Below are 19,082 nucleotides of genomic sequence, written 5' to 3'. Positions count from 1 at the left end.
CATGAATGAATTTAATTGGCTAGATGACAGTAGGTTGTATGAGTTGATGACTGCACAGTAAATACCAACATGTAGAGCAATAGTAGGCTACAATTAGTAAACAAAATTACACTCTAGTAATTATTTAACAAAGCATAAACATTTATTTACTCAAAATACATAGATTATTTCTTAATGTCTTAAGTTTAATCAGTATTTTGTCTACTGTTACATTAATAATTATTAATTAAAATAAAATGTTGTTTTTTTATTTTCCTTTAGTAATTGTTTTACTAATATCAAACTTGATGTAAAATTAAGATTAGTATACTAATGATGGTTGTTGGATTTGTTCCATCAAAAGATTTAATTAATTATATATTATTTAATTATATTTATTTACTTTTTTTATTTTTTATTTTATTTTATTACAATGCAATTAGTCCAGAGAGGTTGTGACTTTTGAAAAACAATTATGGGTGATTTTATTTTGTTAGAAAAATGTCACATACAGGTGGTTCAACCATACTATACATAAATCAGAAATACTATTAAATATACTAAGAAATTAATTTACCTGTAACCCTGAATTTTAAACAAGTGTAAATTTATATAATATTACTATTAGTATTGGATAACATGCACATTTTAAAATATTTACAAAAAAAGAAAGAAAAATCTATCATTCGTAATATTAAGTATCCACTAAAAGTTTTGTTTTTTATTAGAATTTGAGACTTTTAGCTTGAGTAGTAACATTATGCAGCATAAAGTAAGAAACCTGAGAATGAGCAATATCTGGTGGCGTTACTGAAGTAATAGTTATAGCTATTTGTATTATATGGCTGAGTCCATACTTGATCACCTGATACCAGATCAAGTACCACCATTGTGCTTGCAGAATTATACCCAGTAGCACTCACCAATGTGGATACTTGAAAACTCCCATTTTTCATGATTCTTGTTAAAACACTACCACCACCACTTGATTTCAATGATGTGACATGGAATACATAAACACCTGGAATTGCACAGACAAACTTGCCTGTATCCAGATTGTAGTCATTTCCTACATTTGTAATTATTGTGTCATACTTCATTGGGCTAGTGTGATCAAGACGACCTGGATCTGATGTAAAAACTACTGAAAAGGCAGATTTCCGCTGAACAGCTTGTTCACCCTTTTCTCCTTTTACACCATTTGAACCTGGTAGTCCAGTGAGGCCTTGAGGTCCAGTTGGTCCTAATTTACCAGGAATCCCATCTAAGCCATTGCTTCCATAATATCCTTTCATTCCTTGTTCTCCTTTCAGTCCTTGTTCACCTTTCACTCCATTCATTCCTTGTGGCCCTGACACACCTGGATTACCATGCTGTCCTGGAATGCCAGGAACCCCAGCTGTACAACAGCTATTACAAGCTGCTGTATCAGTTTGAGCATAGATGATACTAATTTGTATAGTAGCAATTGTGGAGAACATGTAAAATCTGAAATTGAATCAAATTTATTTTTTTATTATTTATTATACAATAGGGCTGTGATTATTGTGAGAAATATAAAATAGGGCTGCTAAGATTGTGACAAATATAAAATAGGGCTGCTAAGATTGTGACAAATATAAAATAGGGCTGCTAAGATTATGACAAATATAAAATAGGGCTGCTAAGATTGTGACAAATATAAAATAGGGCTGCTAAGATTGTGACAAATATAAAATAGGGCTGCTAAGATTGTGACAAATATAAAATAAAGCTGCTAAGATTGTGACAAATATAAAATAGGGCTGCTAAGATTGTGACAAATATAAAATAGGGCTGCTAATACCCCTTTCACACCAAAAGCAAAACTCCGGAGACACTCCGGAGACACCCCGGAGTTGACGCCCCGCTGTTTGGTGTGAAAGGTAAAATCAAGCAACTCCGGAGTTTAAAACTGCGGGGTTGAACAGCTGAACATTCTCCGGAGAGCGAACTGCGGGGACACCCCGGTGTTTTGGTGTGAAAGGTACCAACATCAAACTCCGGAGTGTTTCGGGTCAAAAGGTCATCCTCACACGATCACTCATTGCTTTAGTTTTATTTCAAAATACTTTAAATATTTGTACAAAATATATAGCGGGTTTAAAAAATAATAAGTAGTATCAATAAAACATTATATTACTTCTGAGACTTTTGAAAGTAATTATTAAATTAAAAATATTGTTAATTAAAAGTATTCTAATGATCGTCGCTATGTAAAAAAAAAAAATAGAGGGCGACATTTACAATTTTATTTTATTAACCCCGGTGGCGCTAGGTTGGTGTGAAAGGGGTATCTCCGGAGTTTCTCGACGTTTTGAATGGTCATAAACCCAGGGGTGTCTCCGGAGACTCTCCGGAGTTTTGGTGTGAAAGGGGTATAAGATTGTGACAAATATAAAATAGGGCTGCTAAGATTATGACAAATATAAAATAGGGCTGCTAAGATTATGACAAATATAAAATAGGGCTGCTAAGATTGTGACAAATATAAAATAGGGCTGCTAAGATTGTGACAAATATAAAATAGGGCTGCTAAGATTGTGACAAATATAAAATAGGGCTGCTAAGATTGTGACAAATAAAAAATAGGGCTGCTAAGATTGTGACAAATATAAAATAGGGCTGCTAAGATTGTGACAAATATAAAATAGAGCTGCTAAGATTGTGACAAATATAAAATAGGGCTGCTAAGATTGTGACAAATATAAAATAGGGCTGCTAAGATTGTGACAAATATATAATAGGGCTGCTAAGATTGTGACAAATATAAAATAGGGCTGCTAAGAAAGATTATGACAAATATAAAATAGGCATGCTAAGATTGTGACAAATATAAAATAGGGCTGCTAAGATTATGACAAATATAAAATAGGGCTGCTAAGATTGTGACAAATATAAAATAGGGCTGCTAAGATTATGACAAATATAAAATAGGGCTGCTAAGATTGTGAGAAATATAAAATAGGGCTGCTAAGATTGTGACAAATATAAAATAGGGCTGCTAAGATTGTGACAAATATATAATAGGGCTGCTAAGATTGTGACAAATATAAAATAGGGCTGCTAAGATTGTGACAAATATAAAATAGGGCTGCTAAGATTATGACAAATATAAAATAGGGCTGCTAAGATTATGACAAATATAAAATAGAGCTGCTAAGATTGTGACAAATATAAAATAGGGCTGCTAAGATTATGACAAATATAAAACAGGGCTGCTAAGATTGTGAAAAATATAAAATAGGGCTGCTAAGATTATGACAAATATAAAATAGGACTGCTAAGATTATTCAAATATAAAATAGGGCTGCTAAGATTATGACAAATATAAAACAGGGCTGCTAAGATTATGACAAATATAAAATAGGGCTGCTAAGATTATTCAAATATAAAATAGGGCTGCTAAGATTATGACAAATATAAAACAGGGCTGCTAAGATTGTGAAAAATATAAAACAGGGCTGCTAAGATTGTGAAAAATATAAAACAGGGCTGCTAAGATTGTGACAAATATAAAATAGGGCTGCTAAGATTGTGACAAATATAAAATAGGGCTGCTAAGATTGTGACATTAAAACAGCTAAGAACACTAAATATAAAGATTTACTGTACTTACCCAAGATACATGATTACTGTTTAAATGTTCTTGTATTTTCTCTTGATCAGTAAGTTGATGCTGTTTTCTGTTTTGTGCTGCTGCAGTAAATGTAACAATGTTGCTTGTCATGGTATTTATATGCGTCTCAATAATGTCTAAATGCAGACTAATCTTGTAAACATCACATATCTTCCTGTATATGGTATTTGATGCAATACAACTCGCATATCTTACTGTATATAGAATGCATTGCAATACCACTTGTATGTCTTAATGTATGATGAACTCATAAAGGAATTTAATTGGCTAGATGACAGTAGGTTGAATGGGTTGATGACTGCACAGTAAATACCAACATGTAGAGCAATAGTAGGCTACAATTAGTAAATAAAATTACACTCTAGTAATCATTTAACAAAGCATAAACATTTATTTACTCAAAATACATAGATTATTTCTTAATGTCTTAAGTTTAATCAGTATTTTGTCTACTGTTACATTATTAATTATTAATTAAAATAAAATGTTGTTTTCCTTTAGTAGTTGTTGTATTAATATCAAACTTGATATAGAATTACTATCAGTATACTAATGGTGGTTAGTTGGATTTGTTCCCTCAAAAAATTAAATTAGATTTAATTAATTATATATTAATTATAATTTTGATTCATAACATATTTACCCTATCCATAGCCCACTTGTACTGAGTCTAAATATCTATGTATTTAAACATAAACTGTCAGTATGATTTACATGATTAGTAAAAGGTAATTAGTCCAGAGAGATTGTGACAATTATGGGTGATTTTATTTTGTTAGAAAAATGTCACATACTATAAATATATCAGAAATACTATGAAATATACTAAGAAATTAATTTACCTGTAACCCTGAATTTTAAACAAGTGTAAATTTATATATTATTACTATTAGTATTGGATAACATGCACATTTTTAAATATTTACAAAAATGAAAGAAAGTTCATCAAAAAGTCATTTTTGAATATTTAGTATCAACTAAAAGTTTAGAAAAATTTCGCATACAGGTGGTTCAACCATTGTATACAGAAATCAGAAATAATTTGAAATGTGCTTAGAAATTGATTTACCTTTAATCCTGAATTTTAAACTAGTATAAATTTATATACTGTTAGATACCATGCACATGTTAAAATATTTACAAAAAAAAGAAAGAAATAGCTTAAATTCTTCATCGTAAGGGTCATGTTTGAATATTAAGTATCCACTAAAAGTTGTTTTTTATAAGAATTTAAGACTTTTAGCTTGAGTAGTAGCATTATGCTGCATAAAGTAAGAAACCTGAGAATGAGCAGTATCTGTCACTGTCACTGTAGTAATAGTTATGGTTTGTATTATATGGCTGAGTCCATACTTGATCACCTGATACCAGATCAAGTACCACCATTGTGCTTGCAGAATGATGCCCAGTATTACTTCCATATGCAGATACTTGAAAATTCCCATTTTTCATAATTCTTGTTAAAACAGTACCACCACCACTTGATTTCATTGATGACACATGGAATACATAAACACCTGGAATTGCACAGACAAACTTGCCTGTATCCAGATTGTAGTTATTTCCAACATTTGTAATTATTGTGTCATACTTCATTGGGCTAATGGCATGACGACCTGGGTTAGATGTAAAAACTACTGAAAAGGCAGATTTCTGCTGACTAGCTTGTTCACCCTTTTCTCCTTTTACACCATTTGTACCTGGTAGTCCAATGAGGCCTTGAGGTCCAGTTGGTCCTAATTTACCAGGAATCCCATCTAAACCATTCCTTCCATTATCTCCTTTCATTCCATGTTCTCCTTTCAGTCCTTGTTCTCCCTTCACTCCATTCATTCCTTGTTCTCCTTTCACTCCATTCATTCCTTGTTCTCCTTTCACTCCGTTCATTCCTTGTGGCCCTGACACACCTGGATTACCATGATTTCCTGGAATGCCAGGAACCCCAGCTGTACAACAGCTATTACAAGCTGCTGTATCAGTTTGAGCATAGATAATACTAATTTGTATAGTAGCAATTGTGGAGAACATGTAAAATCTGAAATGCAATCAAATTTATAATTTTGTTGGCATGTAGGGTCTATTACCAAGTTTTTTTATAATATAAATGATAGAATTTGAGAACCATGTTCAATCAGACATATTACTATAGACTTCACTACTATCATGTGCCACATTTTGTCAGTCATACTATAGATTGACAAATGGCAATTGAATTTTAACATAGTTGTCAAATTTGATAAATTATATTAGTTTTGAAGTCTATAAGTCTAACACAATTCAATTCAATTCAACAACAATTCAACAACATTTATTTAGAAACAGTTCAAGAAATAAAAGAAGCAGACATTAATTACAATAACTTAAAATGGTAACAATAAATAAGAACTGTTTCTGGGATCAGAAAAAGAAGTAAAAGAACTTGTCAAATATTAACCCCTAAACAAAACAAAAAAACAACTGCATGACAAATCATGTAGTTATAAATTATAATTCTAAAAAAATTCATGAATGTTTTATTTCTTTCATTTAATAAATAAAAAATCTAACAATATTTGTATTTGGAAATTTTTTTAATAGATTTTTAAAATATGTTAATGTTTTTACAGAAAGTCGTTTCTATAGACAGTTCATTCCATAACTTATGACCACATACTGTAACCAAAAATTGAGTCTTTTTTAGCCTCGTAAATGGTACTTCCACTCTTTTGGTATTTCTAAGCTGATAAAAACTTACAGACTTAAAAACCTAAAACCTTTTAAAGGCAGGAGTGGTGAAGTATTTTTTATAAATCTCACATTCCAATATTAATTAGTATTCCCTATGTTTTTTGTTGTCCTGCCTTACATTTCAAATTATCCTTTAGTACTATAAATTCAGAAACACATTTGTGGTACATTTACTTTACCTAAGAACTTTAGAAAATGTAAATTAAACGAAAAACTGTTTCTGAGTTTTTCCGGAAGGTCACATAACTCATTTTGGTAAAGGTTTCATAATAGGGCTGCTAAGATTATGACAAATATAAAATAGGGCTGCTAAGATTATGACAAATACAAAATAGGGCTGCTAAGATTGTGACAAATATAAAATAGGGCTGCTAAGATTATGACAAATATAAAATAGGGCTGCTAAGATTATGACAAATATAAAATAGGGCTGCTAAGATTGTGACAAATATAAAATAGGGCTGCTAAGATTATGACAAATATAAAATAGGGCTGCTAAGATTATGACAAATATAAAATAGGGCTGCTAATATTGTGACAAATATAAAATAGGGCTGCTAAGATTATGACAAATAAAAAATAGGGCTGCTAAGATTGTGACAAATATAAAATAGGGCTGCTAAGGTTATGACAAATATAAAATAGGGCTGCTAAGATTATGACAAATAAAAAATAGGGCTGCTAAGATTGTGACAAATATAAAATAGGGCTGCTAAGATAGTGACAAATATAAAATATGGCTGCTAAGATTATGACAAATATAAAATAGGGCTGCTAAGATTGTGACAAATAAAATAAGGCTGCTAAGATTGTTACAAATATAAAATAGAGCTGCTAAGATTATGACAAATATAAAATAGGGCTGCTAAGATTGTGACAAATATAAAATAGGGCTGCTAAGATTGTGACAAATATAAAATAGGGCTGCTAAGATTATGACAAATATAAATAGGGCTGCTAAGATTATGACATTAAAACAGCTAAGAACACTAAATATAAAGATTTACTGTACTTACCCAAGATACATGATTACTGTTTAAATGTTCTTGTATTTTCTCTTGATCAGTAAGTTGATGCTGTTTTCTGTTTTGTGTTGCTGCAGTAAATGTAACAATGTTGCTTGTCATGGTATTTATATGTGTCTCAATAATGTCTAAATGCAGACTAATCTTGTAAACATCACATATCTTACTGTATATGGTATTTGATGCAGTACAACTCACATATCTTACTGTATATAGAATGCATTGCAATACCACTTGTATGTCTTAATTTATGATGAACTCATAAAGGAATTTAATTGGCTAGATGACAGTAGGTTGTATGGGTTGATGACTGCACAGTAAATACCAACATGTAGAGCAATAGTAGGCTACAATTAGTAAACAAAATTACACTCTAGTAATTATTTAACAAAGCATAAACATTTATTTACTCAAAATACATAGATTATTTCTTAATGTCTTAAGTTTAATCAGTATTTTGTGTACTGTTACATTAATAATTATTAATTAATGTCAAATGTTTTTTTTTTATTTTCCTGATTTTAACTTGATATAGAATTAAGATCAGTATACTAGTGGTGATTATTGGATTTCTTCCCTCAAAAGATTAAATTAGATTTAATTAATTATATATTAATTATAATTTTGATCTATAATATATTTACCTAACCATAGCCCGCATTTACTGAGTCTAAATATCTACGTCTTTAAACATAAACTGTCAGAGTATGATTTACATGATTAGTAAAAGATATTTAGTCCAGAGAGATTGTGACTTTAGAAAAACAAATTATGGGTGATTTTATTTTGTTAGAAAAATGTCACATACAGGTGGTTCAAACATACTATTTTTTATTCAGAACATTTATTTCTCTTCTCTTTTCTATTAACAGTGTTTGTAAAAAAACAATTTTAAATAAGAGAGGCGAACCCCAGAAAGTGTAAACTTGTGGTGGGCTGCCAAAAAATAAAAAATATCAAAAAATCATTAAAAAAACCAAAGTAAACAAAAAAAAACGATTGAAAATATCAATGAAATTTGAATTAATATTATTTAGGATTCAGTGATTATATGTGGATAATAGATGCCTTTTTAGCTTAAAAGTGAAATGTTTTTTTGTTGGCGATTCAGTTATGTATTTGGGTAATTTGTTCCAATATTTTGGCCCTGAAAACTGAATGTTATGTTGGAAAGATAGTGTTTTGTGTAATGGAATATGTATTTTATTTGAGGTTCTTGTGTTATGACTATGATAGTTGAAATTGAATTTGAACAGGGGTTGAAATTGAGCGGGGATTAGGGAATTTAACCAAGAGTATACAAAAATACATTGTTGAAGGCAATTTATATCGTAAATTTTTAAAAGGGAAAGGGATGCAAACAACGGATCTGAGTGGGCTCTTGGAGTTTGAAATGTTTCTAATACATTTTTTTTGTAGTAAAAGAAGTTTACATAAATCAGAAATACTATGAAATATACTTAGAAATTAATTTACCTGTAACCCTGAATTTTAAACTAGTGTAAATTTATATAATAATATTATTAGTATTGGATAACATGCACATGTTTAAATATTTACAAAAAAAGAAAGAAAAATCATCAAAAAGTCATGTTTGAATATTAAGTATCAACTGAAAGTTTCGAAAAATGTCATACAGGTGGTTCAACCATTGTATACAGAAATCAGAAATGTTCTTAGAAATTAATTTACCTTTAATCCTGAATTTTAAACTAGTATAAATTTATATACTGTTAGATACCATGCACATGTTAAAATATTTACAAAAAAAAGAAAGAAATAGCTTAAATTCTTCGTCTTCATCGTAAGGGTCATGTTTGAATATTAAGTATCCACTAAAAGTTGTTTTTTATAAGAATTTAAGACTTTTAGCCTGAGTAGTAACATTATGCTGCATAAAGTAAGAAACCTGAGAATGAGCAATATCTGTTGATGTCACTGTGGTAATAGTTATGGCTTGTATCATATGGCTGAGTCCATACTTGATCACCTGATACCAGATCAAGGACCACCATTGCGGTTACTGAATTATACCCAGTAGCACTTACATATGCAGATACTTGAAAATTCCCATTTTTCATAATATATGTTGAAACAATACCACCACCATTTGATTTCATTGATGTCACCTGGAAAACATAAACACCTGGAATTGTACAGACAAACTTGCCTGTATCCAGATTGTAGTGATTTCTAACATTTGTAATTATTGTGTCATACTTCATTGGGCTATCGGCATGACGACCTGGGTTAGTAGTAAAAACTACTGAAAAGGCAGATTTCTGCTGACTAGCTTGTTCACCCTTTTCTCCTTTTACACCATTTGTACCTGGTAGTCCAATGAGGCCTTGAGGTCCAGTTGGTCCTAATTTACCAGGAATCCCATCTAAGCCATTGCTTCCTTTATCTCCTTTCATTCCTTGTTCTCCTTTCATTCCTTGTTCTCCTTTCACTCCATTCATTCCTTGTGGCCCTGACACACCTGGATTACCATGATTTCCTGGAATGCCAGGAACCCCAGCTGTACAACAGCTATTACAAGCTGCTGTATCAGTTTGAGCATAGATGATACTAATTTGTATAGTAGCAATTGTGAAGAACATGTAAAATCTGAAATTGAATCAAATTTATAATTGTGTTGGCATGTCTATTACCAAGTGTTTTTATAATATAAATGATAGAATTTGAGAACCATGTTAAAATTAAATTGTCATTTGTCAATCATACATATTACTATAGACTTCACTACTATCATGTGCCACATTTTGTCAATCATACTATAGATGGACAAATGGCAATTGAATTTTAACATAGTTGTCAAATTTGATAAATTATATTAGTTTTGAAGTCTATAAGTCTAACACAATTCAATTCAATTCAACAACAATTCAACAACAACATTTATTTAGAAACAGTTCAAGAAATAAAAGCAATATACATTAATTACAATAACTTAAAATGGTAACATTAAATAAGAACTGTTTCTGGGATCAGAAAAAGAAGTAAAAGAACTTGTCAAATACCAACCCCTAAACAAAACAAAAACAACAAAAAAACAACTGCATGACAAATCATGTAGTTATAAATTATAATTCTAAAGAAATTCATGAATGTTTTATTTCTTTCATTTAATAAATAAAAAATCTAACAATATTTGTATTTGGAAATTTTTTTAATAGATTTTTAAAATATGTTAATGTTTTTACAGAAAGTCGTTTCTATAGACAGTTCATTCCATAACTTATGACCACATACTGTAACAAAAAATTGAGTCTTTTTTAGCCTCGTAAATGGTACTTCCACTCTTTTGGTATTTCTAAGCTGATAAAAACTTACAGACTTAAAAACTTAAAACCTTTTAAAGGCAGGAGTGGTGAAGTATTTTTTATAAATCTCACATTCCAATATTAATTAGTATTCCCTATGTTTTTTGTTGTCCTGCCTTACATTTCAAATTATCCTTTAGTACTATAAATTCAGAAACACATTTGTGGTACATTTACTTTACCTAAGAACTTTAGAAAATGTAAATTAAACGAAAAACTGTTTCTGAGTTTTTCCGGAAGGTCACATAACTCATTTTGGTATAGGTTTTATAATAGGGCTGCTAAGATTATGACAAATATAAAATAGGGCTGCTAAGATTATGACAAATACAAAATAGGGCTGCTAAGATTGTGACAAATATAAAATAGGGCTGCTAAGATTATGACAAATATAAAATAGGGCTGCTAAGATTATGACAAATATAAAATAGGGCTGCTAAGATTGTGACAAATATAAAATGGGGCTGCTAAGATTATGACAAATAAAAAATAGGGCTGCTAAGATTGTGACAAATATAAATTAGGGCTGCTAAGATTATGACAAATATAAAATAGGGCTGCTAAGATTATGACAAATATAAAATAGGGCTGCTAAGATTAGGACAAATACAAAATAGGGCTGCTAAGATTGTGACAAATATAAAATAGGGCTGCTAAGATTATGACAAATATAAAATAGGGCTGCTAAGATTGTGACAAATATAAAATAGGGCTGCTAAGATTATGACAAATAAAAAATAGGGCTGCTAAGATTGTGACAAATATAAAATAGGGCTGCTAAGGTTATGACAAATATAAAATAGGGCTGCTAAGGTTATGACAAATAAAAAATAGGGCTGCTAAGATTGTGACAAATATAAAATAGGGCTGCTAAGATAGTGACAAATATAAAATATGGCTGCTAAGATTATGACAAATATAAAATAGGGCTGCTAAGATTGTGACAAATAAAATAAGGCTGCTAAGATTGTTACAAATATAAAATAGAGCTGCTAAGATTATGACAAATATAAAATAGGGCTGCTAAGATTGTGACATTAAAACAGCTAAGAACACTAAATATAAAGATTTACTGTACTTACCCAAGATACATGATTACTGTTTAAATGTTCTTGTATTTTCTCTTGATCAGTAAGTTGATGCTGTTTTCTGTTTTGTGCTGCTGCAGTAAATGTAACAATGTTGCTTGTCATGGTATTTATATGCGTCTCAATAATGTCTAAATGCAGACTAATCTTGTAAACATCACATATCTTCTGTATATGGTATTTGATGCAGTACAACTCACATATCTGACTGTATATAGAATGCATTGCAATACCACTTGTATGTCTTAATGTATAAAGAACTCATAAAGGAATTTAATTGGCTAGATGACAGTAGGTTGTATGAGTTGATGACTGCACAGTAAATACCAACATGTAGAGCAATAGTAGGCTACAATTAGTAAACAAAATTACACTCTAGTAATTATTTAACAAAGCATAAACATTTATTTACTCAAAATACATAGATTATTTCTTAATGTCTTAAGTTTAATCAGTATTTTGTCTACTGTTACATTAATAATTATTAATTAAAATAAAATGTTGTTTTTTTATTTTCCTTTAGTAGTTGTTGTATTAATATCAAACTTGATGTAGAATTAAGATCAGTATTCTAATGGTGGTTGTTGGATTTCTTTCCTCAAAAAATTAAATTAGATTTAGTTAATTATATATTAATTATAATTTTGAATCATAATATATTTACCTAACTTTAGTCCACATGTACTGAGTCTAAATATCTATGTTTTTAAACATAAACTGTCAGAGTATGATTTACATGATTAGTAAAATATATTTAGTCCAGAGGGATTGTGACTTTAGAAAAAAACAAATTATGGATCATCTTATTTTATTAGAAAAATGTCACATACATGTGGTTCAACCATTGTATACATAAATCAGAAATACTATGAAATATACTAAGAAATTAATTTACCTGTAACCCTGAATTTTAAACTAGTGTAAATTTATTTGGATAACATTCACATTTTTAAATATTTACAAAAAAGTCATCGTAAGGTCATGTTAAAATATTAAGTATCAACTAAAAGTTGTGTTTTTTATAAGTATTTAAGACTTTTAGCCTGAGTAGTAACATTATGCTGCATAAAGTAAGAAACCAGAGAATGAGCAATGTCTGTTGCTGCCACTGTGGTAATAGTTATGGTTTGTATCATATGGCTGAGTCCATACTTGATCACCTGATACCAGATCAAGTACCACCATTGTGCTTACAGAATGATACCCAGTAGCACTCACCAATGTAGATACTTGAAAACTCCCATTTTTCATGATTCTTGTTAAAACAGTACCACCACCACTTGATTTCGTTGTTGAGACTTGGAAAACATAAATACCTGGGATTGCACAGACAAACTTGCCTGTATCCAGATTGTAGTCATTTCCTACATTTGTAATTATTGTGTCATACTTCATTGGGCTAATGGCATGACGACCTGGGTTTGATGTAAAAGCTACTGAAAAGGCAGATTTCTGCTGACCAGCTTGTTCACCCTTTTCTCCTTTTACACCATTTGTACCTGGTAGTCCAATGAGGCCTTGAGGTCCAGTTGGTCCTAACTTGCCAGGAATCCCATCTAAACCATTCCTTCCATTATCTCCTTTCATTCCATGTTCTCCTTTCAGTCCTTGTTCTCCTTTCACTCCATTCATTCCTTGTTCTCCTTTCACTCCATTCATTCCTTGTGGCCCTGACACACCTGGATTACCATGATTTCCTGGAATGCCAGGAACCCCAGCTGTACAACAGCTATTACAAGCTGCTGTATCAGTTTGAGCATAGATGATACTAATTTGTATAGTAGCAATTGTGAAGAACATGTAAAATCTGAAATTGAATCAAATTTATAATTTTGTTGGCATGTCTATTACCAAGTGTTTTTATAATATAAATGATAGAATTTGAGAACCATGTTAAAATTAAATTGTCATTTGTCAATCATACATATTACTATAGACTTCACTACTATCATGTGCCACATTTTGTCAGTCATACTATAGATTGACAAATGGCAATTGATTTTTAACATTGTCAAATTTGATAAATTATATTAGTTTTGAAGTCTATAAGTCTAACACAATTCAATTCAATTCAACAACAACATTTATTTAGAAACAGTTCAAGAAATAAAAGCAATATACATTAATTACAATAACTTAAAATGGTAACATTATATAAGAACTGTTTCTGGGATCGGAAAAAGAAGTAAAAGAACTTGTCAAATACTAACCCCTAAACAAAACAAAAACAACAAAAAAACAACTGCATGTAGTTATAAATTATAATTCTAAAGAAATTCATGAATGTTTTAGATAATTCATTTAATAAATAAAAAATCTAACAATATTTGTATTTGGAAATTTTTTTAATAGATTTTTAAAATATGTTAATGTTTTTACAGAAAGTCGTTTCTATAGACAGTTCATTCCATAACTTATGACCACATACTGTAACCAAAAATTGAGTCTTTTTTAGCCTCGTAAATGGTACTTCCACTCTTTTGGTATTTCTAAGCTGATAAAAACTTACAGACTTAAAAACTATCCCATTGGTTTGCATTTTAAATTATTCTAACTTGACAACCATTTTAAAGGCCAGGTGTGGTTAAGTATTTTTATAAATCTCACATTCTAGTATTGATTATTATTCCCTATGTTTCTTTATTTTGTCCTGCCTTACATATAATTTCAAATTATCCTTTAATACCATAAATTCAGAAACACATTTTTGGTACATTTATTTTAACTAAGAACTGAAAAAACTAAATTAAACGAAAAATTGTTTCCGAGTTTTTCCGGAAGGTCACATAACTCATTTTCCCAAAGGTTTTATAATATGGCTGCTAAGATTATGACAAATATAAAATAGGGCTGCTAAGATTATGACAAATATAAAATAGGGCTGCTAAGATTATGACAAATATAAAATAGGGCTGCTAAGATTATGACAAATATAAAATAGGGCTGCTAAGATTGTGACAAATATAAAATAGGGCTGCTAAGATTGTGACAAATATAAAATATGGCTGCTAAGATTGTGACATTAAAACAGCTAAGAACACTAAATATAAAGATTTACTGTACTTACCCAAGATACATGATTACTGTTTAAATGTTCTTGTATTTTCTCTTGATCAGTAAGTTGATGCTGTTTTCTGTTTTGTGCTGCTGCAGTAAATGTAACAATGTTGCTTGTCATGGTATTTATATGCGTCTCAATAATGTCTAAATGCAGACTAATCTTGTAAACATCACATATCTTACTGTATATGGTATTTGATGCAGTACAACTCACATATCTTACTGTATATAGAATGCATTGCAATACCACTTGTATGTCTTAATGTATGATGAACTCATGAATGAATTTAATTGGCTAGATGACAGTAGGTTGTATGAGTTGATGACTGCACAGTAAATACCAACATGTAGAGCAATAGTAGGCTACAATTAGTAAACAAAATTACACTCTAGTAATTATTTAACAAAGCATAAACATTTATTTACTCAAAATACATAGATTATTTCTTAATGTCTTAAGTTTAATCAGTATTTTGTCTACTGTTACATTAATAATTATTAATTAAAATAAAATGTTGTTTTTTTATTTTCCTTTAGTAATTGTTTTACTAATATCAAACTTGATGTAAAATTAAGATTAGTATACTAATGATGGTTGTTGGATTTGTTCCATCAAAAGATTTAATTAATTATATATTATTTAATTATATTTATTTACTTTTTTTATTTTTTATTTTATTTTATTACAATGCAATTAGTCCAGAGAGGTTGTGACTTTTGAAAAACAATTATGGGTGATTTTATTTTGTTAGAAAAATGTCACATACAGGTGGTTCAACCATACTATACATAAATCAGAAATACTATTAAATATACTAAGAAATTAATTTACCTGTAACCCTGAATTTTAAACAAGTGTAAATTTATATAATATTACTATTAGTATTGGATAACATGCACATTTTAAAATATTTACAAAAAAAGAAAGAAAAATCTATCATTCGTAATATTAAGTATCCACTAAAAGTTTTGTTTTTTATTAGAATTTGAGACTTTTAGCTTGAGTAGTAACATTATGCAGCATAAAGTAAGAAACCTGAGAATGAGCAATATCTGTTGTCGTTACTGAAGTAATAGTTATAGCTATTTGTATTACTTGGCTGAGTCCATACTTGATCACCTGATACTAGATCAAGTACCACCATTGTGCTTGCAGAATTATACCCAGTAGCACTCACCAATGTGGATACTTGAAAACTCCCATTTTTCATGATTCTTGTTAAAACACTACCACCACCACTTGATTTCAATGATGTGACATGGAATACATAAACACCTGGAATTGCACAGACAAACTTGCCTGTATCCAGATTGTAGTCATTTCCTACATTTGTAATTATTGTGTCATACTTCATTGGGCTAGTGTGATCAAGACGACCTGGATCTGATGTAAAAACTACTGAAAAGGCAGATTTCCGCTGAACAGCTTGTTCACCCTTTTCTCCTTTTACACCATTTGAACCTGGTAGTCCAGTGAGGCCTTGAGGTCCAGTTGGTCCTAATTTACCAGGAATCCCATCTAAGCCATTGCTTCCATAATATCCTTTCATTCCTTGTTCTCCTTTCAGTCCTTGTTCACCTTTCACTCCATTCATTCCTTGTGGCCCTGACACACCTGGATTACCATGCTGTCCTGGAATGCCAGGAACCCCAGCTGTACAACAGCTATTACAAGCTGCTGTATCAGTTTGAGCATAGATGATACTAATTTGTATAGTAGCAATTGTGGAGAACATGTAAAATCTGAAATTGAATCAAATTTATTTTTTTATTATTTATTATACAATAGGGCTGTGATTATTGTGAGAAATATAAAATAGGGCTGCTAAGATTGTGACAAATATAAAATAGGGCTGCTAAGATTGTGACAAATATAAAATAGGGCTGCTAAGATTATGACAAATATAAAATAGGGCTGCTAAGATTGTGACAAATATAAAATAGGGCTGCTAAGATTGTGACAAATATAAAATAGGGCTGCTAAGATTGTGACAAATATAAAATAAAGCTGCTAAGATTGTGACAAATATAAAATAGGGCTGCTAAGATTGTGACAAATATAAAATAGGGCTGCTAATACCCCTTTCACACCAAAAGCAAAACTCCGGAGACACTCCGGAGACACCCCGGAGTTGACGCCCCGCTGTTTGGTGTGAAAGGTAAAATCAAGCAACTCCGGAGTTTAAAACTGCGGGGTTGAACAGCTGAACATTCTCCGGAGAGCGAACTGCGGGGACACCCCGGTGTTTTGGTGTGAAAGGTACCAACATCAAACTCCGGAGTGTTTCGGGTCAAAAGGTCATCCTCACACGATCACTCATTGCTTTAGTTTTATTTCAAAATACTTTAAATATTTGTACAAAATATATAGCGGGTTTAAAAAATAATAAGTAGTATCAATAAAACATTATATTACTTCTGAGACTTTTGAAAGTAATTATTAAATTAAAAATATTGTTAATTAAAAGTATTCTAATGATCGTCGCTATGTAAAAAAAAAAAATAGAGGGCGACATTTACAATTTTATTTTATTAACCCCGGTGGCGCTAGGTTGGTGTGAAAGGGGTATCTCCGGAGTTTCTCGACGTTTTGAATGGTCATAAACCCAGGGGTGTCTCCGGAGACTCTCCGGAGTTTTGGTGTGAAAGGGGTATAAGATTGTGACAAATATAAAATAGGGCTGCTAAGATTATGACAAATATAAAATAGGGCTGCTAAGATTATGACAAATATAAAATAGGGCTGCTAAGATTGTGACAAATATAAAATAGGGCTGCTAAGATTGTGACAAATATAAAATAGGGCTGCTAAGATTGTGACAAATATAAAATAGGGCTGCTAAGATTGTGACAAATAAAAAATAGGGCTGCTAAGATTGTGACAAATATAAAATAGGGCTGCTAAGATTGTGACAAATATAAAATAGAGCTGCTAAGATTGTGACAAATATAAAATAGGGCTGCTAAGATTGTGACAAATATAAAATAGGGCTGCTAAGATTGTGACAAATATATAATAGGGCTGCTAAGATTGTGACAAATATAAAATAGGGCTGCTAAGAAAGATTATGACAAATATAAAATAGGCATGCTAAGATTGTGACAAATATAAAATAGGGCTGCTAAGATTATGACAAATATAAAATAGGGCTGCTAAGATTGTGACAAATATAAAATAGGGCTGCTAAGATTATGACAAATATAAAATAGGGCTGCTAAGATTGTGAGAAATATAAAATAGGGCTGCTAAGATTGTGACAAATATAAAATAGGGCTGCTAAGATTGTGACAAATATATAATAGGGCTGCTAAGATTGTGACAAATATAAAATAGGGCTGCTAAGATTGTGACAAATATAAAATAGGGCTGCTAAGATTATGACAAATATAAAATAGGGCTGCTAAGATTATGACAAATATAAAATAGAGCTGCTAAGATTGTGACAAATATAAAATAGGGCTGCTAAGATTATGACAAATATAAAACAGGGCTGCTAAGATTGTGAAAAATATAAAATAGGGCTGCTAAGATTATGACAAATATAAAATAGGACTGCTAAGATTATTCAAATATAAAATAGGGCTGCTAAGATTATGACAAATATAAAACAGGGCTGCTAAGATTATGACAAATATAAAATAGGGCTGCTAAGATTATTCAAATATAAAATAGGGCTGCTAAGATTATGACAAATATAAAACAGGGCTGCTAAGATTGTGAAAAATATAAAACAGGGCTGCTAAGATTGTGAAAAATATAAAACAGGGCTGCTAAGATTGTGACAAATATAAAATAGGGCTGCTAAGATTGTGACAAATATAAAATAGGGCTGCTAAGATTGTGACATTAAAACAGCTAAGAACACTAAATATAAAGATTTACTGTACTTACCCAAGATACATGATTACTGTTTAAATGTTCTTGTATTTTCTCTTGATCAGTAAGTTGATGCTGTTTTCTGTTTTGTGCTGCTGCAGTAAATGTAACAATGTTGCTTGTCATGGTATTTATATGCGTCTCAATAATGTCTAAATGCAGACTAATCTTGTAAACATCACATATCTTCCTGTATATGGTATTTGATGCAATACAACTCGCATATCTTACTGTATATAGAATGCATTGCAATACCACTTGTATGTCTTAATGTATGATGAACTCATAAAGGAATTTAATTGGCTAGATGACAGTAGGTTGAATGGGTTGATGACTGCACAG

At 30.7% G+C, this 19,082-nt stretch overlaps 4 protein-coding genes across 4 annotated transcripts in view; 1 reads left to right on the top strand and 3 right to left on the bottom strand.

The window, feature by feature from the left end:
- The window catches only part of LOC144835824 (anaphase-promoting complex subunit 7-like), a 169,073-nt gene that overhangs the window by 108,502 nt on the left and 41,489 nt on the right, over positions 1 to 19,082 (top strand). The window lies entirely within an intron of this gene.
- Positions 738 to 1,460, bottom strand: LOC144858679 (complement C1q tumor necrosis factor-related protein 2-like). The gene has a single exon (XM_078714776.1). It carries the CDS (start codon positions 1,458 to 1,460, stop codon positions 738 to 740), a length of 723 nt encoding a protein of 240 aa, XP_078570902.1.
- Positions 4,101 to 5,665, bottom strand: LOC144858677 (caprin-2-like). The gene has a single exon (XM_078714775.1). The coding sequence runs from the start codon at positions 5,663 to 5,665 to the stop codon at positions 4,895 to 4,897; it is 771 nt and encodes a 256-aa protein (XP_078570901.1). The 3' UTR covers positions 4,101 to 4,894.
- Positions 9,276 to 18,766, bottom strand: LOC144858675 (uncharacterized). The gene is made up of 6 exons (XM_078714773.1): positions 18,756 to 18,766; positions 15,976 to 16,606; positions 15,087 to 15,226; positions 12,866 to 13,610; positions 12,004 to 12,152; positions 9,276 to 9,999 (listed from the first exon to the last, which is right to left on the bottom strand). The coding sequence occupies exons 1-6, from the start codon at positions 18,764 to 18,766 to the stop codon at positions 9,276 to 9,278; spliced, it is 2,400 nt and encodes a 799-aa protein (XP_078570899.1).

This window comes from Antedon bifida, chromosome 2 (genome assembly GCF_963402885.1).
Source record: "Antedon bifida chromosome 2, ecAntBifi1.1, whole genome shotgun sequence".
Taxonomy (NCBI): domain Eukaryota; kingdom Metazoa; phylum Echinodermata; class Crinoidea; order Comatulida; family Antedonidae; genus Antedon; species Antedon bifida.
Note: the sequence above shows the minus strand (reverse complement) of the source record. Positions and strands in the feature narration are given on the sequence as shown.

Coding starts and splice junctions, on each gene's coding strand:
- LOC144858679 (XM_078714776.1), bottom strand. CDS start 1,460: ATGTTCTCCACAATTGCTACTATACAAATTAGTATCATCTATGCTCAA.
- LOC144858677 (XM_078714775.1), bottom strand. CDS start 5,665: ATGTTCTCCACAATTGCTACTATACAAATTAGTATTATCTATGCTCAA.
- LOC144858675 (XM_078714773.1), bottom strand. Junction 13,611..15,086: donor TGCAATGCATTCTATATACA/GTAAGATATGTG, acceptor ATTCAATTTCAG/ATTTTACATGTTCTTCACAA. Junction 12,153..12,865: donor CTGGTTTCTTACTTTATGCA/GCATAATGTTAC, acceptor TACTAATTGTAG/CCTACTATTGCTCTACATGT.